Source organism: Ixodes scapularis, unplaced genomic scaffold, assembly GCF_016920785.2.
Source record: "Ixodes scapularis isolate PalLabHiFi unplaced genomic scaffold, ASM1692078v2 PGA_scaffold2__306_contigs__length_199485367, whole genome shotgun sequence".
Lineage (NCBI taxonomy): Eukaryota > Metazoa > Arthropoda > Arachnida > Ixodida > Ixodidae > Ixodes > Ixodes scapularis.
The window spans coordinates 9,023,582-9,050,257 of record NW_024609857.1 but is presented as its reverse complement, the minus strand read 5'-3'; the positions used below and the strand labels follow the sequence as shown (position 1 = coordinate 9,050,257).

Genomic DNA, 26,676 nt, shown 5'->3' with positions numbered 1-26,676 from the left:
ACCCCTAAAATTAGAATTTTTTTTCAAAAAGTCTGGTTGGGACATGCGTGTCAGAAACTAATATTAGGAAAAAAAAATTAGAGCAATATTGACAGAGGGAGATTTATTTTAAATTCTGCGCGCGGGGTCCATGACGTCACGGGTCATTCCGGAATGACCATCTCGGTCGCGAAGGCGAAGCCGCTCCACCTCTCCTCCACGCGCCCGAAATGCCGAGAGAGAAGACAAGTGGAAAGGAGGTGACTGCCAACTAAATCGCGTCTCGCGCCGTCAATATTGTTCTAATTTTTTTTTCCTCGTAAAGTTAGTTTTTTGACACGGGTGTCCCAACCAGACTGATAAAAAAAAAAAGTTTTTTTTTTGTTTTTTTTTTTAGGGGCATTTTAAGCAGTAAAGAACCAGGAAACATTTAGAGCGGAATTTTAAACCGAGTTTAAATGTTTAATCCTAGTCACAGATTATATAAGAACAACAGAGTGCCTCTATTAGATGCCCGACCTCCTGGGGGCACTTTTTGCCTTTCGCCGTGCTTCGGTGCTAGAGCACGCTCGAGGATCACGAGACGCCGAAGTGGTATAGAAGGCAGAAGGCCCCGAGTGAGAACGGTTCTACCTTTCCACCGTTCTAATCCTGTCGGCGACTATAGAAAACCTTTCGGTTTTCATTCCAATAGGACACCCGCCACCCTCAACACGGTAAAATATTGATAAAATATTCGTTAGTTTCTTGATATATAATTTTTCCTGATACAGTTATTAATATATATATATATATATATATATATATATATATATATATATATATATATATCTATATATATATATATATATATATATATATATATATATATATATATATATATATATATATATATATATAAGAGTGCACCTGGTTTCGTTGAGGATATAATCCTATTAGGGGAACTCCCTAATGCCGTTGAAAAGGTCATCAGGGAAATTTAGCTTCGAAACTCTGGCATTAGAGAATTTCCGAGAAGTCTTCATTAGCAAGGAAGTCTAATTGGACAGTGTTCACTTCATATAAAAAAAAAGACACTCATGCTATTTGTGTGCGCAAAAAAAAAACAAAAAAAAACACTATTAGTTAAGTTACGCTGGGCTTAAATTGAATGAAGAATACTAAATCAAGGTTTCTGATAATAAGGTTAAAAATAAGAACGCCTTCAGAACGAAAATGCAGTTTCAAATACAATTATAACCCCGCATTTTCTCTTTTCAGGTAACTGCAAAATAACTTATTTTTTTTATTAAAGCCTGAAGTTTTGAATTTAGGAGACGACAAGAACGCTAATATTAGTATTTTTGAAGCATCACAGTAATGCCCCTTTCAACCTTCCTCGAGATTCTCCTAATTCAAACAGCATTGATTCTTTTTTTTTCGTTATTCGAAAAAGCTATAAAACCATCTCGTGTAAGTAAACAATTGCCTCAGTGTCCTCTTGACATTTCAAGTACACGTCACAACAGCGACGAAAGCACCTCGTCATACTAAAACGCAGCAAATACAAAAAAAAAAGAAAAAAAGAAAGAAGCATAATATGTTATTTACAGCACCCTTTCTGTTTCGAAATTGGCGATACTCAACATTCCTGCCTGCTATCATCATCATGCCACTCGGTTCCGTCATATTGGAGGGTTTTTGCTATCTTCCATGGGTGCTCACACGCATCTGCAGCCAACTTTAGGATATTAGGGAGTTTTCGTAGATCGTTTTCGCCATGCCGCAAGGGCACTCCGCAACCCGCTACAATAGCGGGAACTCCACAGTCAAGGCTATCGGCGCGCAGGCGCAGTAGCAACTTCTTCGTTGCGGAACGCTTAGCGGAGCGGGCAGCGCGGTCTACGAAAACTCCCTACTAGCAACATGTATTTGGACGTTCAGTATGTTTTATCCAGTTTCGGTGCAACAAAGAAAAGAAAGACGGTTGCGAGATTGTGGAAAGTAACTTAATGATAGCAAAGAGATTTTCATCGAAGAAGCTGTGTGAAGGGTTCGGACTGGACTGGCAGTACGTGATCATATTTCAGATCTGTGACTCCGATGTCCCCGGGAGAAACTACCAGTACGGCAACCCTCCAAGATAGCGAAAACTTGATAATTGATCATAAGAATACAAAATGGCGCACCTTTTTGCATATGGTTAAGGCCCCTTGATAAAATTCATGCTTTAACACGTTTCTTATAAATACTCTTAAGCATTGCTTATTTATTTATTTTTCTGTTTCCTCTGAAGGCTGTTAGGCATTACAGAAAAAAGTGGACGACACGAGCTTAAAAAAAAGACCTTTACGCAACCCGCAAGTTGAAGCAGAGCAACAACTGAGGTGTGACGTCATACTTGCTAAGGTAACATTTTGGAGCAGATGGACTGAATGAACGATAAAGGTGCGAGCGCGCACCATAGAGTCCGTATAGGCCGTTTCGTACTAAACTAAGTAAAACACCGGACGAAGATTCCAATGCTTTTCGAAACCATTAAGGGTGTATTAAGTAATAAGCTCATCACCTGTCTGCGTAAGAGGGGAGCGTGTTTTTGTAGTACGTCACTTCGGTGCAAATAGTCACACGTGCATAATTTGGTTGGTAGTAGATGGGTAGATGAAGTAGGGAGACAGGGTGCGTGTGATTGGTTCCGACTTGATTTGATGCCCTACGATCGCTTTCGCATAAACCCAGCCCTAGCTTAATTTTGTGTTCGAACGAAAATGCACCCTTCTTTTACGTTTTGTCACGTATTGCAATGTCCTGTAGAATGCAACGCAAGCGCATTCAATGTAGTTGAGTGACACGGGACAAAAACACAGGACGTAATCTTAATTTTATTAGGATATGTTCAAAATAATGCTTAATTATTGTTAAAAACGTAAATTGCAATTGTCTTCAACTATTAATCTGAATTTCGAACTGAAGTTACAGGGAAACACCAGGAGAAAGTGCCACACAATTTTAAATCCATCCATGACAAAAAAAAAATTTTGTAAAATTGATTGAATCAATGTGTTCATGCAGATATAAAAAAAAAATTAAAGACGTTTACAATTTTTTGTAATGCCGAACTAAAGCGCAGCTCTTGAGGAGGAGGAGGGGAGGGTACGGAGGGGAGCGTATTCCCCTCCTCCCTTCTCCTCCTCCTCTCGTGCTTTCCTCCCATTTAGCGGAAACTTTTCCCTGTATATCTCGCGAAATTGAGCGAACATTTATACACTAAATTTAGCGGAGAAATGTTTCTGCTATATTTAGCGGGGAAATGTTTCGGTTGAATTTAGCAATAACATTTCCCCGCTAAATTTAGCGGTAACATTTTCCAGCTATATTTAGCGAGAAAAATTTTCCGCTAAATTGAGAGGGGAAGATTTTCCGCTAAATTTAGCGTGAAAAGTTTCCGCTAAATTTAGCAAGCAAGATTTCCTGCTAAATTTAGCGGGAAACAATTCCCCTCTAGATTTAGCAAGGAATTGTTTCCGCTAAATTTAGCGTGGATATTTTTGCCCTAAATTTATCGGGGAAATTTTCTTGCTAAATTGAGCGGGGAAATTATTTTACTAAATTTAGCGGCGAAATTTTCCCGGTAAATTTTGTGGGGAAGTTTTTTCGATAAGTTTATTCTGGAATCGTTACGCTCTACATTTAGCGGGACAATATTACCGCTAAAGTTAGTGAAAAAGTTTTCCGAAAAAATTACTGAAAAAATTTTCTGTTAGCTTTAGCAGAAAAATTTTCCCGCCAAATGTAGCGGGGACATATAGCGAAAAATGTCTTGTTAAATTTAGCGGGAAAAGTTTATCGCAAAATTAGCGAACATTTAGCGAACATTTTCCCGCTATATTTAGCGGGAAACTTTTTACATAATGTAACGCCCAGTTACTTCCGCTTGCATTATTCCCATGATGCAACGCGCGCGGTTATGCCGACTCCGACGGCGGCGCCGCTCAAGCCAGAAACGGGCACCTCGGAGCCGCGCTCTCACCGCTCATTATCACTGGAAGCAAATCCGCGTTCGCAAAGCGGTTGTGAACGCGGTTGTATAAAGATCCAGTACAATTGCACGCGCACTCGATGTCATCGAGTGCGCGTGCAATTGCACTGGATCTTTATACAACCGCGTTCGCAACCACTTTGCAAACGCGGATCCGCTTCCAGTGGGAATGAGCGGTAAACGTTACGTGAAGGCTTTCTAAGGCAAATCTAACCGAGCAAATTTATCGAGTAGAACCTTCGCTTTATGTAACTCAAAACGTGTTTTGAAGAAACATGCATGCACCTTTTTGAGTTTATTACCACTTCCGAAATATGGAGATATTTCACGCAACAAGGAAGTTAAATGCATAATTTAATCAAAGAAAAAAAAAACTGTCCGTCAAGACGTCGTATCAAATTTTAAATATCTTGAAAAATTCAATCTTGTACAAAAAAAAAAGAAAGATGTTTACAAATCTCTGTACCGCGAAATTAGAGTGCAGCTCTTGAAGAGGAGGAGGAGGAGAAGGCACGGAGGGGAGGGTATGCCCCTCCTCCTCCTGTCTCCCCCTCTCCTACTGCACCTCCTAGCTTCCTTCTCTCCTCCCGTCCTCATCGTCCTTTTAATTCCTCCTCTTCCTCTTCTCCCTTCCTCCTCCTTTCCTCCCCTCCTCCTCCTCATGCTCTCACGCGTCCTCCTCCACCTCTCCCCTCCTCCCCCTCCACCTCTCCCCTTCTCCTGCGTACCCTCCCATCCTCCTCCTCCGCACCCTCCTATCCTCCTCCTCCATATCCTCCCCTCCACCCAGTTTCCCGGCTAAATTTGGCGGGGAAAATGACGTTACGTGACCTCAACACCAATTCAATTTCCCGCTAAATTTAGCGGGGCGGTTACGCCGACGGCGGCGGCGGCGGCGGCGACGGCGACATCGCTGCCGCTATACGCGGAAAACGGCGCCTAAGGGTTGAGCTTTAAAAAGGCTATCCAGCCCTTCTAAGAAACGCATACTGCATATTTGAAGGATCTTCAATAACTCAGTATCATCATCCAGGTTAAAAAATCAACTACTAAAAAAAAAAAAAAAAAAAAAAAACGCGTGGCGTGAATAAAGTTAACCTGACTTCACCTTTGACATATGACCTTGACTTTTGACATGAAGATCAATGACCTTCACCTCTGTCCAATAATTAAGTAACACCTATTGGGGTTTTCCACCACGTGTTGTAGAATACATTTACGGCTTCGTCTTTTGACCGCCAGGCGCTGTAAATATCTGATCCACTCGGGAGGCTGGGAATCGAACCTGACGCCACAAACTTCCTGCTCTAGCCGCTCGGCGCCGTCGATTTCGCCGGACTCGCCAATATTACATATTATCTATATTATTACTTCTGGTTATCGGACTTCATAAAATAAACAAAAATGTTGTCGCTGCATCTTTTGTTCATTGCAAAAATCTTGAAATGCGCGCAACAGGCACGTAGCCAGAATTTTGTTTCGGGGGGGGGGGGGGGGGGGCGCCTATGATAAAATGCTGTATGAGGGGGAGGGGGGAGAGGAGGGTCCCAGCAAAACGGGAGATTTCGGGGGGGGGGGGGGAGGGGGGAGGGGCCCGGGTCGCATGGGCCTCCCCCCTGGCTACGTGCCTGGCCTTCAAGCTCCTCAGCCCAGAACACATTAAAATAAGCAAGCGTTTCGACAGGACGAATTTATCATATTTGCTCACTCGCAAGATATTTTAATTTTAGTACGTTTAGTCATTCTTACAAAAAAAAAAAAAAAAAATCCGATAAACGAAAGCATAAAGGCCACGATTCACACAAATGTGTTCAGATTAAATGAAAATATATGCGAAACATATAAATATTGATATATCAAAATCGTCTCCCGTGATCCCGCAACCATTTGGGACCTTGGCCTTGGTACCGCATTCGTAAGCTTTCTTACAATCAAATTTCAAGATCGAGCAACGTGTCCGGCAGTTTCCTCCCCTTGGATTCGGGTAACGCCTGGAGCCAAGCGAGGGCACTCATTAAGACCACCGAGAGTATGAACATAAGTACTGACGGATGATTGTCGACCGTTATCGTAAATAGCCTATATCCCAAAATGGCCCCGACTCGCCCGCAGAAATAAGCCACGGATATGCCCAGAGCTCGCACCACCGTAGGGAACATCTCGAACGTATAAATGTAAAGCACAACGTTCGTCGCTTGCAGTGCAGAAGAAATGACTATGAGCATAAATTCAACTTGAAGCTTTCGGAATATCGGGGAGCCCACGGCGATCGCGATTGTCAGCATAGAAGACAGGGGCAGGAGCAGGAACAAGATCGTTTTCCGATCGCAGAGTCTGAGCAGTCCGTACGCTCCCAATATTGCCCCAACGCTCGAAACAATGCTCACATCATTGATTTCCGGTCCCCTCGATTCATTACTGAACGAGCTATACGTGAACACTACACTGAACAAAGACGTGCTGACGCACAGCCAAGCCCAACAGACTGTCAGGGTGCGCTTTCTTAACGCGTGAATTGAAATCAGGTGGACGAACGTAAAAGTGGTTCTCTTGGTCGGCACGCACGCTGCATTCCAGGGCGGGTTCTGTAACTTGCGCGAGTTGACGTTGTTTAGATGCGACACGACGAGTAAAACAGCTCTAGCAGACTCGACGTCCTGCAGGGCTAGCAGCCAGCGTGGAGACTCTTGGACAGCGTAGAACGCGAACACGAGAAACGACATGGGCATCATGGTGATAAGGCTCACGACTTGCCTGTCCATGAAGGAGTCGTGAATTGCCACTACAAAGATGAAGGCTGCTACCGAGCCAATATGTACAAGACAACCGTACAGCTCTCTACGGTCTGACGACGTCACCTCTAGGAGGAGGATAAATATGACAAGTTTGAGGGCGTTCACCGATGCAGCCACAAAGACTCGTGCCACCACGAAGATGGGGAATTTCTTGGTGACAGAGGCAAGGAAACCAGAGATGAGAGCCACGATCACGCAGAAAAACGTTGCAGGGCGGCGGCCCACCCTGTCGGTTGTCTGACCGACCACGGGAACCAACAAAAGGCCGCCCACGTTCTCAAAAGCGCGGGCTATTAAGAGCAAACGAGACCTGTTGCAGACGAGGTTCCAGAAGCTGATGATGGTGTGTCTTTCTGGAGGAAGGTCGTAGTCCCAGGCTTCGCAAGGAACCAAAGGTCTAGACACATTGGGGTTCAGGATGTTCAGGTCATACTGGTAGCACTGGTCGTACCGACCGTCGTTGCTCTCTGGGATGGCAAAGTTCTTCCATTGGCCAGGGCTCATCTTGGAGAACTCGGGCGGAGGTTTGCACCAGTGGTCAACAGGGAAAGAGAAAACTCGCACGGACACGTTGTACATGACAACCAGTCCCATGGACAGCTGGGCGCAGACCAGGACGCGCCGTTGGAAAAAGCCGTGGCCCAACAGGTTTTCCGAAAAAGAACGTTCTGCTTCGTGATTTGCGTTGATTGGCGATGACCCTGACCGAGAATCTTTCAAGGCTGCAATTTCAGTGTCGCTTCTTTCCGTTCGATCGTGGGAACTGTAAAATACAAAATAATTCTATGCAATACTTGTTTCACTCGTTTCCTTCACAAATAGCTGCTTTCCTAATTCGCATCATACAGCCCGCGGCTTATTTCAAGAACTTCGGCATTTCAAATATTCAATAGGCGCAAATATTCAATAGGTGTGAATCGGTCGCTCACCTAACTGAAGTGAGCGACCACACCATCGAACCGCCAGGGCTTTACCGTCTTGAACGTTTGTCAAACTGCTCGCCGAAGGTCACATTAGCTCGCAGGATGACTCTCCTAAAATGCCACCGAACCTCCATTACTCGTGCAACGGTTTTCGCGACGGTCCGAAGAACGTGTTGTCCTCGTCTTGTATCTTGTATAGTATATCATGCTATAATCACCCTCACTAGATGCGGCACCGCGGGCTTCCCTGGTACGTGCTGCCGCGTTTCTGCGGTTCCATTGGCTCTCCCAAGTCATTAAATAATAATAATAATAATAATAATAATAATAATAATAATAATAATAATAATAATAATAATAATAATAATAATAATAATAATAATAATAATAATAATAATAATAATAATACCATTTATTTTTGAGGACTATACTCATGATGAAGCAGTCTGGTTAGTCAAAGCCGACAAGGGCTTTTAGGTGGAATTGCTGACATAGTTAACAAAAGAAAAAAAAATTAAGACACTAGAAGACCACAGTAAATTTTTACTTCAGTAGTACTGATCAATATAAATCATTATTAAAAAATCTTATATGTCGAACACATAAAGACAGGAGAAAAAAAGTTAAACGTGTTCTGTCTGTCCGGTTAAATCACATTAAAAAATCGACACAAATTGTGAGGCACAGAACTTCCAGATGATAAGACTAGCGGAGGGACAAAAAAGGACACACTCACACAAGCATACACAGCAAAAGTGTGTAAAAAGAAAAGGACAATTATACTTTTTTATCGTATGCACATGACGGAGCCGTTTTTTATTTTCTTTTATTTTTTTAAGTAAGGTTCGAGGGATCTGTTCATAATAAATTAAAAATATGGGGAGCTTGGAACAAACGCCTATTTTTGCCATATCGAGTGTGGAATTTCGGGACGATATATTTTGAAACGTTCCATAGTTGCCGTGAGACGAAACGAGGAGATTTAAAGTCGTCAGACCTGTAGTGATTGATCACCACTGCTAATATGTCATTGTTAATCCAGCGTGAATTGGAGTTCGTCTGCTTCAAAAAAAGAAACAAACAAAGGAAACTTTGTTTGGTGCGTCAACAAACTTCTGGAGGAGTTCAACAAAATAAGGATACATTTCTGAATGACGTTCAGACCGTTGGAAAGTTTCCCAGTTATAATCGGAAACATGCGTGTCAAATCTTTATTTCAATCTGGCGGATTTGAGAATTGGGTTCAGCACCCACTTCACCAGGAAATTTCAACTGACATGCTATAAAGTAGTGGTCTGATAGTTTTTGGGTTATAATAATGGCTGATTTGATTGTTGAGAAAGGTGCCCTAGGTTAATGTGATCAATGGACGAGCTGACCAAGTCTTGTGTTTAGAATAGTTCCAGCACTTCATGTATCTGCCGTCGGTTGTCATAGGGTCGGAACAAGTACCACAAATTGCAGAATTGGCGATGACCGCACAACAACGACAAAGAAGCAGCATGTGACGGTGCAACGCAAATATGATTAAAAAGGAGAATCCAATGCCGAAAGGGATTCCAGGCTCACACAGGAAAAAAAAATCAATTAGTGTTTATTAGAGTGTCCAGGAACAACCAATAGGTCGTACTTCTGGCGCAGTTATAAAAACCAAGCAAAAACACACAGATGTTTAATCTGAAAATTCTATCAGATATCGGGATCCCAATCAGTGCTTTGCAGAGCTATAAAATATTATGCCCTAACAATGCACAAATCGGCCGTAAAAAAAAAAAAAGAAAGAAAAGAAGAAGAAAAAAAAAAGAAAGATGTGGAAAAATTATAAAAAAGGGACACAAGAAAAAAAAAAAAAGAACCTTTTAGCCTACTCACCTGTCAATGGGTAATCCTGCCTCTGATTTGCCGTCGGGTAAAGTGCGATCGGCCCGGAGTTCTTGAGCTTGCTGCTTCTCAAGCGGACTCCCGGACATCCTACTCAAAGTGTGCTACGGTGCTGATCTTGGTTGATCGCTGCATGGAACGCGGAGAGGGCTCGAAAATGTCTCGTATCAGAAATTACCCCGTGTAGAGAGAGAAGAAGTTAGTCTAATATTTTTTATCTCGATATTAAAAGCAAATAACATCAGTACCAAAACATAGCAAGAAACAAAAATATGTATTTGCATCTGATAGTTCTTTTCGTTTTTCATTTTAGAAAGTTTATTTTGGTATGTTTTCTTAATTTAGGACATCACGTGCCCTCTAGACACTACAGCAAAGGCTGCACGCACCAGTTCCTTGTTTATGGTCACGCGAACGCTCGTTAGAGGCTGGACCAATTGAACTCCATGAAGCGAAAGTACTGTGAATTGAATTCAATTGGATTGAAGGCTGCCATTTTTCGGGCGAGCATGCGGACATGCGTTGGTGGTGCTGGTGGTACGACGTGCAGGAGTGCTGAATGGATGGATGAATAATATTGGCTAAAGCCTCCGTATCGGGCGGTAGCTAGGACCATTGCAGTGGAGCGGTTACGGAAGTTGTCACCTGTATCCGGTTCCGTGTCGGCGCTGTCGCCGCTCGGAAAAATCACCGAGCGTTCGGCATGCTCGCCGGTCACTTCGATCGGATTCAAAGACACTCTTGGATCTCGTCGATCCGATCCAGAAGATTGGAGAAAGCGACCAGCCAAATATACCGTATAAAATTCACCAGAGGGCACGTTCGCCTTGCGCGCGGCGCAATAGCACTCTTTTGACACGTGCAGAACGAGCACCGCAGCGCGTTTCTCCAGTTTCTCGCCGTTTCATCTAAAGTGCGAGGAAAACGGAAATCACAAGCCGGAGCTTGTTGCTTTGGACAGCGCTTGCACAGCAACTACATTCAAAGCACGGAGCTCGCTCGAACAGCTTTCGCTTCAAGGCTGGTTCACACATTTGCAACGGTTGCGTTCGCAGGCAACCAAAGCGACCGTAACGATGAAAGCAACGCAACAACAGTGACTCGTGGATGGCTTGGTGAAGCTACCCCTTGCATCGCTTGCCATGCTGTGTATGGTGAACACTTATCCCGGTGATTTTGTCGTTACAGTCGTTTCGGTTGCTCGCGAACGCAACCAACGCAGGGTCATTCACACTGCCCCATTTTTTTTACGTTAAGTTATGTTATGAAATATTATGTTCAAGTCACCGGGAGCTCTGTGCTTCATACCAATTTAAGGAGAATGCATGGCACGCGACATTCGAGACACGAATGTTTCGGTGACTTATACGTAACGTAACTTAACGTAAGAAAATGGGGCAGTGTGAATGAGCGGTTACTCCCAGTGCCTCAAAGAAAGGGATTTTATTCCACCAGCCAATCGCCGCGCAACAGTGATGCCTTAAGGCCTGTTCACACATGCAGCGGAGCGCTACAAGCATAGCGCTAACCTCGCGCTTAGCGCGTGTTGACGGCAGCGTTCACCAGCTTTGTATCGCACCGTCAAAACTGTTGCTCATGACAGACGATAAGTAGCTGACGACACGTGAGGAGCGCTACATCAGCGCTTCGCTGCATGTGAGAACCGGCCTTTATGAACTCATAATGTTGCTATTGACGCGTGCCATACTAGCGGCGAAATCATCAATTAGGTAAGGGTGCTACACTTTCCTCCGGAAGTCTGACCATTAAGGTAGGAAACTTAAGGAGGCACATAACGGGTAACCGGACAAAAGCTCACCGGACAAAAGCTCAGCGGACAAAAGCTCACCCATTTTTTCACAGACCCGGACAAAAGCTCACCTGATTTTTTTTTCGCTACCCGGGAGAAACACGGGCTGAAATAAAATGCGGACGCGATGAACATTGCACCATTTTTAGGTGAACTTGTACCTCATACCACGCAAGGGTTTACTACGGTTGATCGAATGCCATTTCGTCGAAACATTTTTTAGAGAACGGGCACGTTTTATTGAAGCCCGGTTTAGAGAAAGCAGAGCCTCAGTTTAGAGATATGCCGTTTATCGAAAAGGGAACGCTTTTTAAAGAAGGCTTTTCTACCTCACGCGTGTATCACTGGTGCACGTGTTAACCCAAGCCCCCTGCTGCGCTCCCGCCGCTTCGCGGCGGCAGTCTGCGCCGGCCCATTACAGAAATGTTAACTCACCTGACTTATCCGTACGCGCCGCTTCGCGGTGACCGAATTCGCTAAAAGGAGGCTCATCGCCTTTTTTTCTAAACTTGGTTTCTCTGGAAGACCAACATGAAATTTTCTCTTGGTGAGCTTTTGTCCGGGTCTGTTAAAAAAATGGGTGAGCTTTTGTCCGGTGAGCTTCTGTCCGGGATTCGACATAACGCCACCAGAGGTGGAGACTGGGGAGACTTCCGGTTTGGAGGGACACGTCCTCAACGATGTCGATAAATGAACAAAACTGAAAGATGCTATGCGGAGCGCAAGCTCGTCTGCTTCGTTTGCAGGGGTTGTGGTGACGTCAGAACACCGAGCTTTGATTGCCTCTGATGAAACGATAGTGGGTAGACCTCAATGCTAGCTGCCTCGAGGTCTACCCACTATCCTTCCAATCCGAAGCCATTCGGAGTTCGGCATCCTACGTCACCCCACCCCTCAAAAGAAGCAGACGAACTTGCACTTCGCATTGGACGGAAAGGACGGGATTTTCTATCTGCAGGGCGTCAACCGGGGAGTCACGTGATGCTCCAGTGACGCCACCTCTCTACGTCACGCCTCTCTGCCGTTGAGGGCCACGCCACCTTTCCTTTCTTCGCGTTTTATCGGTTGGCGTTATTTGGGTTCGTCGATTGTCAAGCTGACCGTTCCGGGAGCGGGTAGGCTTGGCCGCCGCGAAGAGGCGTTTATAAGTGGGCCAAGTGGGTTAACATCTTTCTGATGTGCCGCCGAAGACTGCCGCCGCGAAGTGGCGTGAACGCAGCGGGGGAGGGGAGTTAACACGCTCCCTTGTTATAACCAACAGAAATGCGTGACGGTTCATTTTGCTTGCATTTCGAACCTCTCCACCATTTTTTTTAGCGCAAAATCGGACTTTAGTAATCGAACCGAGGACAGAGGCGAGGACAGAGCAACGTTGAGGAACTCTGTCCTCGTAGTTGCTTGTCCCCGCAGAGGCGGTAAAAACAGCTTCAATATCCTCAATGTGGGTGAGTTAACCGCCGAGAAAGAGAGAGAGAGATACGCATTGATCAAAAGACCGGCCCCGGTGAACAATGCTTCGCTCTAGAAGGAACGCGACACGGCCTCATTCTCCAAATACAAAGTCTCGAACAAGATATGTTTGGCAGAATTCCGTGTTGACACGGCGTCTCCTATTGTAACGCACTCCTTTGCAAAACTCTATTTTCAGGCTGCCTTTTTTTTTTTCTTTTCTTCCCCTTTGTTGCGAAGATGCCATTTCCCATTCCTCGCTATAGATTGCGCTTGGGGTTCCATCGCCGTCGCTGAGTTTTTGTATGGCCACATTGACTTTGTGCTACGCGTCGAACAAATATCCACGTCTTAAAAATTTTTCTTACACACAGTTTTTGGCGTGCGTTGTAAAAAACAAGATATTGAATAAACTGCGACACAACTCTAGACCGTCTTTAGAATCTTCAACCAGTATAGGGACAAGCACTGCGAAAACGAACGTAGATAAACAAAGCAAAAATCGTTAGAAAGAATCAAACTCGACAGACGAGTCGAGATTGGTAACGTTTTTTTGTTGTTGTTTTTTAAAATTAAAAATGGCCGAGTGCGAGCACTGTTGGGTTCAGCTATATTCCTCCGATGTTCGAAACCCTAGATTTTTTTTTTGTTTTGTGTGTTGTTGGTTTACCTTTCTACACAAAAACGCGAGAAAAAAAAAATGAAGGAAGAACGATGCTTGAGAACTCAAAACGTTTTCGAATACGTTCACGGAAAACCATATAGCCTGTGTAAAGGATGAAGCGAAATAATCATACTTTTCTATTTTCTATACGCCCCGACTTGCTCTTCAATTCCTCTTTGGTTCAGTCGTCACACAAGCCTGATTAAAAAGAAATTTTGTCCCTTCCAATTTTTTTTCTGCAATCTCATAATTGAGATGCGAATATATTCCTTTAACCAACATACAATTTTCGCGTGTTTTATATATACATATAAATCGGTTTTATTTTGAATGGTTGCATAGCTGTTGCATCACTCGACAAATTTGGAGAACGGGCAACATAACAGTTTTATGCTTGAAATGTAAACCCGTTCACAACGTTCAGACGACACCGGCCCGTAGATCAAACGTTGGCCCGGTAATTTTGATAAGAAGTAAGTGCAGGCCTCAAAAGACTTCTAAGTTTGAGAATAGGTTGGGGCAAGCAGGCTCGGTGTAAACAGCAGACACGATTAGAGTTACCGGTGGACATCATCGGCTTGTGGTGCCTGATTCATTTGGTCCGATTCTGCTTCAGATTTTCAGTATCGACGTCGACCATCTCAGCTAGGGTTCACGCTTTTGCAGCCTGAGCGACGTCGCGACTGAAAATTCCGAGCGGAATCTTATCATGCGAATCGGGCTTTAGCGTCCATTCTGCGGTGTCCACGCGGAATGAATCGCTGCATGACACATTTTTCACGCGAAGTTTTGCGGTGTAACGAGCCTCGGTAACTTCGCTGAGGCTACTCAAGTAGTCAGACAATGCAAGGAAGACGTAGAATCAACAATTCCTACGCGAAAAAGAGCACAGTGACTCACACCGACGCCGACAACGTCGCATTTCAGCGGTTTGTTTATGGGCGGCCGCGAGCTTCTTGTCCACACTCCATCGCGCATGCGCGGCGCCGGTGGCGTCCGCTAGGGGCGCTCCGGTTTGTTTGTAAACATGAGTTGGTCTATAGATGAACTGGTGGTATACTGACTCAAAGTAAGCAAGAGAGTCCCCAAAGTGTCCATTAGGCCGAATTAAAGTTAATTGGGTCAATAGTAACTCAAAGTAATAAAAACAATAATCACAATGTCAATGGAGCTCATAATAAATAGCTTTTTATAATAAATATTATCTTAAAGTAATCAAAATAATCATCATAATGCCAATTACGCCGTATTAAAGTCTATGGGTCAAAAGTAACTCTAAGTAGTCAAAAGAGTAATAATAGTGTGAATTGAGCTAATAAGAGATGAACTGGTTGCATAATAACTTGAAGTAATCAAGAGAAGCACAACAATGTCAATCAGCTGACATAAAGTATATTGAGTAAATAGAAACTGGAAGTAATCAAACTACTAATCACAACACCAATTAAGCTTATAACAAATCAATGATAAAATATTTGCTCAAATTAATAAAGTCATCAAGATGTCGATTTGGGCGAATTAAAGTCCATTTGGTCAATAGTAACTCGAAGTAATAAAAAGAGTAATCATAATGTGACTTGTCCTCATAATAAATTGGTTAGTGTATTATTTGCTCAAAGTAATGTCAAGAGTAATCAAGATGTCGATTAGGCCGAATCAAACTCCATGGTGTCAATATTAAACCGAAGTAATCAAAAGAGTGATCAAAATGGTAACTGAGCTGAGAATAAATCACTCGGTGGTATAAAAGTTCAAAGTAATAATGAGAATGAGGATTATGTCAGACCAATATAAAGTCAAATAGGCCACTAGTTACTCAAAGATGGCAATAATGCTATTAACTTAGTTATATGACTAATATATCGGAGAAATATAAAAAGTAACAACTAAGTAAATTGAGTTAATTTAAAGTCAGTTGGGGGAATAGTAACACGGATAAATCGAAGGAGTAATCAAACTCTTAGCTGAACTTATATGAAGTCGCCTTTGTCAACATTAATTCAAAGTCGTCGAATGAGTAACGATATGTTTGCTTCTATAAGTTGTGCCAATAATAGCTATATAACCAAAGTTAATCAGAATATCCAATGGGATTCTATTAAATTACATATTTGTCAATAATCCCTCGAAGTAATCGTGAGAATAATAAAAATGTCTGGTGAACTGTTATGTAAATTGTGTTATTAATCGGTCGAAGTAATTAGAACTAGAAGCGCTTTAAGTTAGTGGGGTAAATAATAGCGAGAAGTAATAAAAAGAGTAATAACAAATTGCAATTGTGCTTATATCATCTGAACTGTAATAATAATAAGTCGAAGTAATGAGAAAGAGAAAACAAAACGTCAATTCCGCTGAAGTCGAGTACGCCACTAATAACTCGATGTTACCAAAAGAGTAATTCACATGTCCGTCGTGCGACTAGTAACTCCCAAGTGATCGAAATAGTGATTAATATATCAGTGGTTCACAACAAAATCTAATTGCATAAAAACGAACTCGAATTTATCAAAAGCGTAAGCAAAACACAACCACTAAAGACAAGCGTGCATATATATATTCTGGAATAAATTGACCGACCCCGGGATTAAATCTGGTAGCTCTGGGATTAAATTGAATGGAGCTTGATTGAAATTGAGTGGCACTTCAATTAAACTTACTTGGATTAAAATGAGTGAACAACTTGTAGGAGCACACAGTGTTTTGCCAAGTTACTCACGTCAAGTTACTCCTTATTACTTACGTCATTGTAGCAACATAGAGGTGCCCCCAAAACACGTAAAGGTTAAAATAGTTCCCGGCTGGTCATTTATATATAGACATCGGTAACCACGTTAAAAAGGACGTTTACAATAAGAGAGGGATTCAGTGGCCAAGAGAAGAAAGCTTCGTCTGTCCAGTAGCGCTTTGTTTTATGATAATCCTCGGATTGGAGCGTTGGATCAGCGCGCCTTTTCCGTCAAGATCAACCGCGAGTTTCAACCCTGGCTTTCAAAGTGTCCCCTTTGCGAACTCTTTTTCTTTTTTTCGCAGCCAGCTAGACTGATATTTTTTTTCTTTTAATATAGATTTTCTTAAAATAGACGCGCTTGTGGTTTTTATTGTAACCGTTTCTTGAACCGTACTAAGAATAAAAACAAATACAAAAAAAACCTCCCTTTTTTGGTTCTTGTCCCCGAAGGAGACCAAAACCTGAACTCTAGAAAAAGAAAAATACAAAACAGCAACAGTCCTGCTGAGGCTCCTACGTAACAATTAGAAAACAACAGCAATGGAAGTCTTCCGGTTTTCAATGGAGGCGGTTAATCCCTATAATCTGGATTAATCCCCGTTCCCTTTGCTATAACTGACCGCGTCGTTGAAATTCGGAGAGAGCATAGATGGCTTTCGCACGGAGCCCGTTGAGATTGCAGGGATAACATAAATGAAGTAGCATCTAAAAATGTAGTCTCTTTATTTTTGCAAGGGCCTTTCGTTTTAATCTGGGTACTTACTTCTTGACCTGGTAAGTGGTAGGATGGGACGAATATTAACAACAATGACAGCAGAAATCAGTTTCGTAGCAGGAACTACGAAACTGATTCTCGAAATTATTTATTCCAAAAATTACGAATAAATATATTTCGCAGCCATAATTTAAACATGTCTGCATTTGAAATCATACCTTTATTGCCTTTCTGAACGACACGGCCGCTGTTTTTTAATAAAAGTTTTTTTAAATTCTAGTTTTTTTTTATTGCGTCCATTTAAAATTCCCAACTATCCAAAATCGTCTTTTTTTTCTGTCGTATGACTCTTCAATTGAGCAAGCCTAAAACAGAATGTAGTTAAAAAGAAAAATATCAAATTCAATGGCGCATGTTCTTATACTGATGACAGACTATCAGTGCCTTCACCTGTCCCCTCTTCTTTTCCTTGGTGCTTTTGAGTTTCAACACGTATCAGTGACTTGTTGGAATGTTCGCTGGAGAATTGTTCGGTCATTAATTTTTTTTTATTATTGCGCCACAGTTGTGCCTTTGCGTCCTCCGCGGATAGTAACATTGTCGCGAAGGAATAAATCTTGATCCCGGTTGACTTTGTTTAATCACTTCTAGTGATTGCGTCCAAAGTGTGGTCTCCGTCCAATCGCCTGAATGGTATTCTAGCTTTACCCATGATCATGCGAAAGGAAGACTAGTACCATCGAAGACGGAGAGTAGGCAGGCGAGCTGGCTGATGTTACACATTTTTGTGTAACACGATGCTTTACCGAACGATAGAGGGGAATCGAACATAGTTCCGGAGCTCAATTAACCATATTTACTCTATAGCGTGTTCCCCACTCCCCCTTAAAAAAAAAAGTGCAGTGGCTTTTCTTTTTTTTATTGAAACAATAAACTATGTATCGCCGAATGCCCAGTGTCTGCCCAAATGTAGGACTGGCGATGCGAACCAGATTCCAAAATTTCAGAACTTATCGTTACCCTAATCATTCTAAAGTAGAAGGTAATTTCCTGAAATTTTCAATTGAGAAAAAAGGCCCGTTCCAGGTTGTTGACGCCATCCATCTCATCGCACTCGAACTGCTGGCTTTGCAGTTCCCTCCGCTTCAGGCGTTCCCGACTACCTTGCTGTTAGCAACACCGAGAACGCTGCGAGGGGCGACAACTACCATCGACGCATCCACCTGGGAGCCCGAAGCGCTGAACGAGCCAGCTTTCTTTGTGGCGACCATTTCACCAGGAACAGGCGCCCACCCGCTTTTGTGCGGACAACGTTAGTTATCGGAAAGAGGCGTGGGACCACTTGACTGGCTAGCACTCTAGCACCGAATCGTCACTCGGGGCACGACGCGGCACTTGGAATGCTGGCCTTCTGCTACAGGTTGGTCCATTGCACTTTGAATGTTACAAAGACGATGACCTCTTTTTTATTGCGGTGTCATGCCCGACCCGAGCGTACAGGTTTATTGCTGTGTTTGTTGCTTTGTTTGTCGGAAGATTAGAACGTAACGACCACTTGTTTACGTTGACATTGAGGGAAATCCCGGCCCAATGACAAAACAACAAAAGAAGGAGCTAGATTCTGTACTGACCATGTATTCAAAAGCTTAAGAAGCGTCAATCCGAAGTGTTTGGGACAATGAAACAATTTCGGAATTACCTAAACCAAACTGATACTGCCGTTGCCTCATTGACAGCTAGAGTAGCAGCCCTTGAGACGCACCCCGCCATTGCAAAGGATTGCAGCTAATCAAGCACTGTCAAATGTCAGCCGTTAGTTGACCATTCTGGGGACGCGTTGCGAGGATAATGAGAACATGCAGCGGCGCTCCAACTTGTTTTTTTAGGGCTTATCATACAAAAGGATAGAGACCAGGGCCGAGTCAGAAAAGCTTGCTCTCGATATCTCCTCCGCGCAACTTAGTCTATCATTAGAGTCTGGCAGGATCGAACGCGCCCACAGGATCTGTCGTTTCAGCCCTGTTAAGAAACGCCCTGTCATTGTAGAATGTTGCACAACAGACCGAAAGTACCTAATACTGGGGAAAGCTTACAAGTTTAAGAGCACCACGTTTGCCGCGGGCGAAGACTTTTCGCCTAAGAAAACGCATCATGCATTTTCTTAGGCGACTTCAATTGTGCTGATATAACTTTGGATACTCTTTCATTCTCAAATCACATTTCAGGCGCACTAATAGATAGCTGCCTTACATTTTATTTATCACAGATGCTTAGCAAACCTACCAGAACAACCCATAGGCCAAGTCACATTTTAGAGCAGTGCCTCACCAGTGACACCATATTTGTAAAAAAGTATATCACATCCCTCACCTATTAGTGATTATGACGTAATTCTTTTCAACATTGACTTTGAGGCTCAGCACATATCACCCTATTTTAAAACGATTAAGGACTATTATAAAGCTAATTACTCCGCCACTAAAAATGAACTTGAAATAATATTTGAGAGTTTTCAGTGTGGCTATGAAAGTAAGACAGTAACTAAAAACTGGATTTTCTTCCGAAATAAACTACCACACCTTGCTAACATTTACATCCCGGCAATTCAAATAACATGTGACAAATCAAACACTGGGTTTATAAAAGCGCTTCACCGGCCTAACAGAACAAAGATAACATTTTTTAGCCACGCCAAACTACTCGCCACCGATCTCGCCTGGGAACAGTACAATGCAATTGCTAATATCTAAAAGAAATCCAGTACAGAGACAAAGGCAAAATATTTTAACACTAAATTAGTAAACATTCTTCGCAATAAACCTAAACTGTTTTTGGAGGTAATTAAACCCAAAACGTCTAAACCTGTACAACTAATGAGTGATAATATGCTGTCATTATCGGACGTACAAAGCGACCACACCCATCACTTCATCTGTCTTTAAGACAGAGGACCAGTGTAGCCAGTTGCGCCTCAAGGGGAAGGCCGGAGGGAGGGGCTTGGGGGGGGGGGGGGGGGGGGGGGCTCGCGGTGGACCACGCGAGAGCGGAGGGGGGGGGGGGGGAGGGGGAGGTAGCTACTTGCTGCCGCCCCGGGTGCCGCTGACCTTAGGGACACCACTGGGCGTAGCATGCATCACCTTAACACGTGGCATCACCTTTCCATGGCTGCCACTGAAGTAACTTACTCAAGTATCATAAACTCAATAGAAAGGTAACAGCTCTTTTCCCATTCTGGGGTGGACAAAACTAGCTCAAAGTTACTGAACAACACTCAATTACACTGAGCCCGTTTTTTGTTCATTATCCTCCAGCAACCTTTGTCTTCTGGCGAGCTTCCTACAGACTGGAAAGTCGGCAGAGTGGTCCCCATACGAACTTCACCATCAAACCAATGTCCCCATGCAAGCTTCTTGAAGATATAATATAATCAAATGTCATGAAGCATCTCAAAAACAACCACATACTTTTTTTTTTAATTTCAAACTAGCACAAATTCAGACAAACAATTCCTTGCGAAACAAGACTAGTCCACGTTGTTCTTGAAAAGAAACATCTATAATAACATACAGACTGACGCCATATTCATTAATTTTTTACATCATTTGATAAGTTATCCGATAGCTTACTCATGTTCAAACTAAATCAACTCCACATTCGTCCATCCTGGACATCATGGATCGAAGAATCTTTAACTAATCGTACTCAGCATACTGTAATTAACAACTACTTATCAAATTATTCTCCCGTGCCTTCCGGAGTCCCCCCGGGCAGTGTTCTTGCCCTCTGCATTTTTTAATATTTATAAATGACCTCTCTGATTACATAACATCCTGAATTTGACTTTTTGCTGACGATTACGTAATTTACAGATTTGTATGTAACGTGGATGATAAGATAACCCTACAAACCGACCTTAATCAAACATAATAAAATAGGTGACTCGTGTAAAATGCTATGACGAAAAACTCTTCAAAAACGCAACTCGATTCCTTCACCCGTGCTCACAGTCCTCTCTCTCTTTCTTCCACGATGTGCAGTCAGGTAGTTACAAAGAGTTCATCTTACAAGTATGGCGTTCACTTATCTGGCGACCTCTTACGTAACACGTGTATAACGGATCCTCTGTAAATCTAATCGCTCTCTTGACCATCATCAGTAAAACAACTAGCCTATACACCACAATCGTAAGATCGCAACTTGAATACGCGTCATCCATCTGGTCCCTTGGCAACATTCAATGATGGCTAACAAAGAGGCACTTCAAAATCGCTTAATCAGATTCATATTTTCGGATTGCTTACGAGACACCAGCATTACTTCGTTACGGATGAAGTCTAACCTCAATCTGCTCTCGTCTAGAAGAACATTATCGCGCTTGTATCTTTTTCACAAGATTTACTAGCATAACCATGACGTCGGAACTTCATTGTTATTCACACCCATTCGCATATTTACTTGCTCGCATCGATAACATGTGTAAAGTCCGTTCAATTTTCGCTTATTAGCTCTCGCTTCTTAACTCCACCGTGTCATTAGCTATAACAGACTGGAATTACCGGCCTAACAGCGTCGTGACCCGCAAAAAGATCGTAACACATTCATATCCCCACTGACCACCCATTTGTAGTTGCGCTGTTAGAAAAGTCGATTCGCGTTTGTTGAAATTTTTATTTGTGTATTTTTGTTTAATTAGTTGTTTTTTCTAAAAGTGTTTGTGTGTTTCTCTTTGTTTCTTTGCTATATATGACAATGTTCTCCAGCTTGTACCCCCCCCCCCCCCCCTTTTTGTGTAATGACTGTAAGGGCCTTCAAGGTTTAATAAATGATGATGACGATGAGGACAATGATGATGATGGTGATGTATTTGTGGGCTTCGTCGGCCACCGTTTTCCCGTTAAAAAAATTTGAACACTTACAACTTTGGAATTAGGTAAATATGTAAGCTCTGAAACTTTGGTGTCTGGTCCTGACCGCTAGCGCTATATTTGGGCGGAGGATGAGCGTTCAACGATACGTGGTTTGTACTTGCGGTGTAGAAAATCCGTAATATATATATTTCTTTCGATGACACCCGCCACGTTTATGTTTTTTTAGTTTTTACCCTGATGGGAACCATAACGAGGGACACATTTTAACGACGGCTGGACTGTAGTATATATGGTTCTGGGTTTTCGGTCAATACCGTTGAATCCCCAAAATTAATCCCGGAGCTAGTTTGATTGAAATCGGGGAAAACCGTAAAAACCATAGTTTGAGCTGACCCGGAAGGAAGCAAATTGAAGCTTTACTGGAAGAAAATCTTTATCTACAGCTTTATTTCGTGTTGACCTAAAACAGAGCAACCCCCCCCCCCCCCCCCCCCCCCGAACTCTCCCCGAGGCTGCTTCTTTGTTAAAAAAGGAGAAAAAACACATTTTTATCTCGTTTTTTTTCCTTATCTGTGAGGGAAAATTTCCCGGGAATCCGACTCATGCAAATTTCCCCGGGACGTCGGGCTATTTTTTTTTAAATTTAATTTATATCACCTTAATGGTCGGGTTAGGGCATTGCATAAAAAAAAGCGAGGGGGGGGGGGGGGGATAACATGTTTAAACAGATCACGACGCGAAAAAAAGAGGTTAATTCAATGTATTTATGATAAATTTAGTTAAATATAAAATGAAAACAGATACTAAAAACATGAAAGATGAACCTGTAAACTTGAGAGAAAAACTGCGGGATCTACGATGGGGGCAATGGAAGATGGTAGGTTGTCCCAGACCACCGTGTCCCAGACGCAGATGGTTTGAGGTAGGAAAGACTGATTAAATGAGTTTGTCGAACCGGTATATATGTTTAATTGTGCAGCAGTTGTTAAGGCAGGACGAAGTTTTGTCAGGAGATGATAACAAATACTTCTTAGATCAGGACAATGATACAAGACTTTACGGAGAAGACACAGGCGAGAGAACTGCCTGCGGAGCTGCAGATACTTTAAGGCGGATACACTGACTGAAAAATCGTATCCAGCCAAGATGAAACGAGCGGCCTGGTTCGGGACTGCATCCCGGTGATTGATGAGGTAGGCTTGATGGATTCTCCAGATGGAAGCTTCATATTCTAATTTAGATTTGACGAACACGTCATACGCCATCTTGCAGACGAGTGCAGGAGCACTGCGAAGGTTACGTCGAATGAATCCTAGATTTCTTGATGATTCAGCATGAATGGCTTTAATGTGGTTACTCCATGAGAGGTTTGATGTTAGTTTTACACCATGATATGTATATGTTCAAACGGTCTTGGTCTGGTCAAGAGTCGATGAGATATTGATATGATAGGGCAGATTTCTTCCTAGAACAAAATTGTCTCCCGTTCTTGTCTAATTTTTTTCAACGTAAACCTGATAAACACCTAAATTTAGCAAAAAAATACCGCATCTGTGGAACAAAATTAACCCACGATAAAACACCCCCAAATTCGATGACAAATCAACCTCGAAAACAAGAAACCATAAGCATAGCGTGCAACCTTTGCTTCGCAAATACCAGCCCCAGTGCGAGAATGCTATTGCGTTCATTAAACGTGACAGATAGTAATTGTGCACGAAACGTCGTAAAACACGAGCAGTTGCGTGCCTCACGTTCTGAACAAAGAAACATGGCGACTCCAGGGAAACCGCCATTTTTCTGCTTTTTCGTACTTTGGCCGCCGTCAACTGTGTTGCTTTGTTTCATGCTCTCCCTAAATATAAGCTGTACTTCTATTACAGCTCCACGCTTTGATAATCTAACGCTGTCACAGCTTTGTAGAAAGAAGTGAAAAATGAAAGTAGTTGAAGTCATTTATGTGGGACGCCATGAAACAAAACGGCCAAGACATATATTTAAGCAGGCAGACAAGAATAGTTTTCCATGAAACTCTTTTTTACGCACGAAGAGGAGACAAATAGGGTCGGTGATGACCTTCTTTGGAGCGTGTCTAGAGACTGCGACTAAAATATGTCCATTTTAATACTCCTTCCTCAGACATGCCCTATAATGCAAAGAAGTACGAAACATGGAACACTTCCAGCAACCAAGACGAGAACTTTGCAAGGAGTGTTGAGAATAATATGGTCCTAAGGTAGTATTTTTGCTGCCCAGAGAAAGACTTTCGAGTTTAATCAGGCCCCACGCTTGTTCAACTTTAGTCAATATCAAAGAAACTGTCTCAATAACCTCCTTAAGCACTACCAAATAATTGAAGAAAGATCTGATTATGTTTTCTTAATTATTTGATGCTTAAAAATAATTTGACCCGTGTTTGTGATCTGTTACTTGTGATTGTTAATGTTGATTGTGATCTGTTATCGGAGGGACGTTCCAACAATGCAATCAGCTTCTTAAAATGTTCTTTCTCTGCTCTCACTAATATAGGCGAGACATTCCCGGATATTTTACGTATTTTTCAGTCTTATTATTTCAGGACAGAGGCAGTTTCCTATAATTTATCACCTAGTCCCGTTCTGATTGGAATTCTTCGCAACACCAAATGGCGCGTTGTCAGAGTCTGTTAAAAATATCGCCCCATCTTTTTTAAAAGCACGATAATGGACACCAGCGATCTCTAGCCAATCCACCCTACGGTCAACGCACTCTCGAAATTCCACAAAAAGATAAATACAGCCGAGAAACCAAACACGTAATACAATAAAACATTGCACCGAATTGTCGTAACATTAGCGAATCAAAGTCCAGAAAAGTTGGAAACTCAAAATACACAGGAAAAACAAGAATTGCGATTCATCAGCTAGAGAACGCAAGAAAGACGGAAAATACAAAACAAAAAACAACGAATGTTTCGTTCAGCATGATTTATGATCCTAAGTTAGCCGCTGTTGAAATCGCATTTGTTTGCGGCTGGGAATTTCTCGACCATCGCAAAGCGCCGGCGCTTTGCCGGTTTTATTGTTTTGTTGAGAGCAGCGTCCGCCATGTCTTTCGACCAGCTTCTTATGCATCCGTGTGTGCAAATGCTTTTATGATATAATTAATCAGTATGCATGTTATCCCCTTATTTATTTATTTATTAGTGTGCGTTTGCACATGTACTTATCTGCCTTCCTTTCTTCTTTTCCCGTCACGAACTTGCAAACCAGTTTTAAAGCTCACGAATATTCGCCTAATTTTCTCACTAACAAAAATTTTTTTCGCTCTCTACAGATTTATATACTCACCGGATAATCAAGTTTGATTCGAGAGGTGGTGCCATCTTATGTGGGATTTTCACAACTCTGAGTGGACCCGCTGCAGCAATAATTGGGCCCGATCTGGTGCTTAAATCTCTTAGTGCACTACTGAACTCGGACGCAGTGCTAGTGTCCAATCGTTCGGTGGTTAGGCCTTCCCGAATTCGCCCATTTTGGCCATTGGTGGCGCTGACTCGCGTCCGACCGAGGCGCACCCTGGTCACGACTCTGGGGCCATTGAGCGGGCGCATACATCCTACTGTTGGATACCAGTCCTCCCATCGCACGATCGCACAAGCTGTCGCAGCGCATACAAACTTGTACGTAATGGCTACTCACGATTAAGCAAAAAATGAAAGCCGTTTACAACTACCTGTAACGCCGAATTAGAGCGCAGCTCTTGAGGAGGAGGAGGAAGGGTACTGAGGGTCACGTGTTCTCGGGGCGGAGGGGTCACGTGACCCCGGGGGGGGGGGAGTAAAGCGACCTTGGGGGTCACGTGACCTCGGGGAGGTCACGTGACGTCGGAGAGGGGGTCTCGTGACCCCCAGGTCACGTGACCTCGAAGGGGGTCACGTGGTCTCGAAGGAGGGTCACGTGACCTGGGGAGGGGTCACGTGACCTGGGGGAGGTGTCACGTGACCTCGGGGGGTCACGTGACCCCCCTCCCCGAGGTCACCGAAGGTACCCGAGGTCCTCCCGGGGTCCTCCCTAAGGAACCCGAGGTTCTCCCGGAGGAACTCGAGGTCCTCCCGAGGTCCTACCGAAGGAACCCGAGGTTTTCCCGAAGGAAGCCGAGGTCCTCCGAGGTCCTCCCGAAGGAACCCGAGGTCCTTCCGAGATCCTCCCGAAGGAACCCGAGGTCCTTCGGGAGGACCTCGGATTCCTTCGGGAAGATTTACCCATAATGCACCGCGCGGTTACGCCGACGGCGACGGCGACGCCGACGCCGCTCAAGCCGGAAACGGGCGCCTAAGAGCTGCGCTCTAAAAAGAAAAAAAAAATGAATTGTGCAGCACCTTGGTTAACTCATATCTGACAAAATCGTCACATGGTGACGTTGTTACGTGATGTGACGTTACGTTATATCGCGACTTGACAGCGAGACCTCGCGTGACCTGACATGTCACGTGGTCACGTGACCGGGTGACAACGTCATCTCTGTGGTACAAACCACGTGACCCCGTGACCCGTAGTTGCACCGACCTTTTAAACTCGTAACCTATGGTGACGTACGTCTAGCTAAACTTAGCAGGACATTTCAGATAAACGTAACTGATCACGTCACTTACGTGTCGTCCTTTTATGTCGCTCTTTTATATTGGTTCTTTTATACGTAGCCAGGTCTAGAAACGTCTGCTGAGCTAAAACAAAATCCTTTCAGTGCGTTCGCTTCTATGATGCAGAATTCAATGAATCCCACTTTAGCTTTGTGAAACAGCTGACGTGCGATCGTCCTTGCCGACCAATTTTGCACAAGGGAATGCGCAAAAAGACACGGCAAT

General features: G+C 43.3%; 1 protein-coding gene across 1 annotated transcript; it reads right to left on the bottom strand.

Moving 5' to 3' along the window:
• Positions 1-359: 359 nt before the first annotated feature.
• LOC8040381 (beta-alanine transporter-like) lies at positions 360-7,371 on the bottom strand (the record flags this gene model as incomplete). The annotated part of the gene is made up of 2 exons (XM_040221839.1): positions 5,930-7,371; positions 360-375 (listed from the first exon to the last, which is right to left on the bottom strand). Coding segments are annotated over exons 1-2 (1,458 nt in total), but the record flags the coding sequence as incomplete, so codon positions are not given.
• Positions 7,372-26,676: the final 19,305 nt, after the last annotated feature.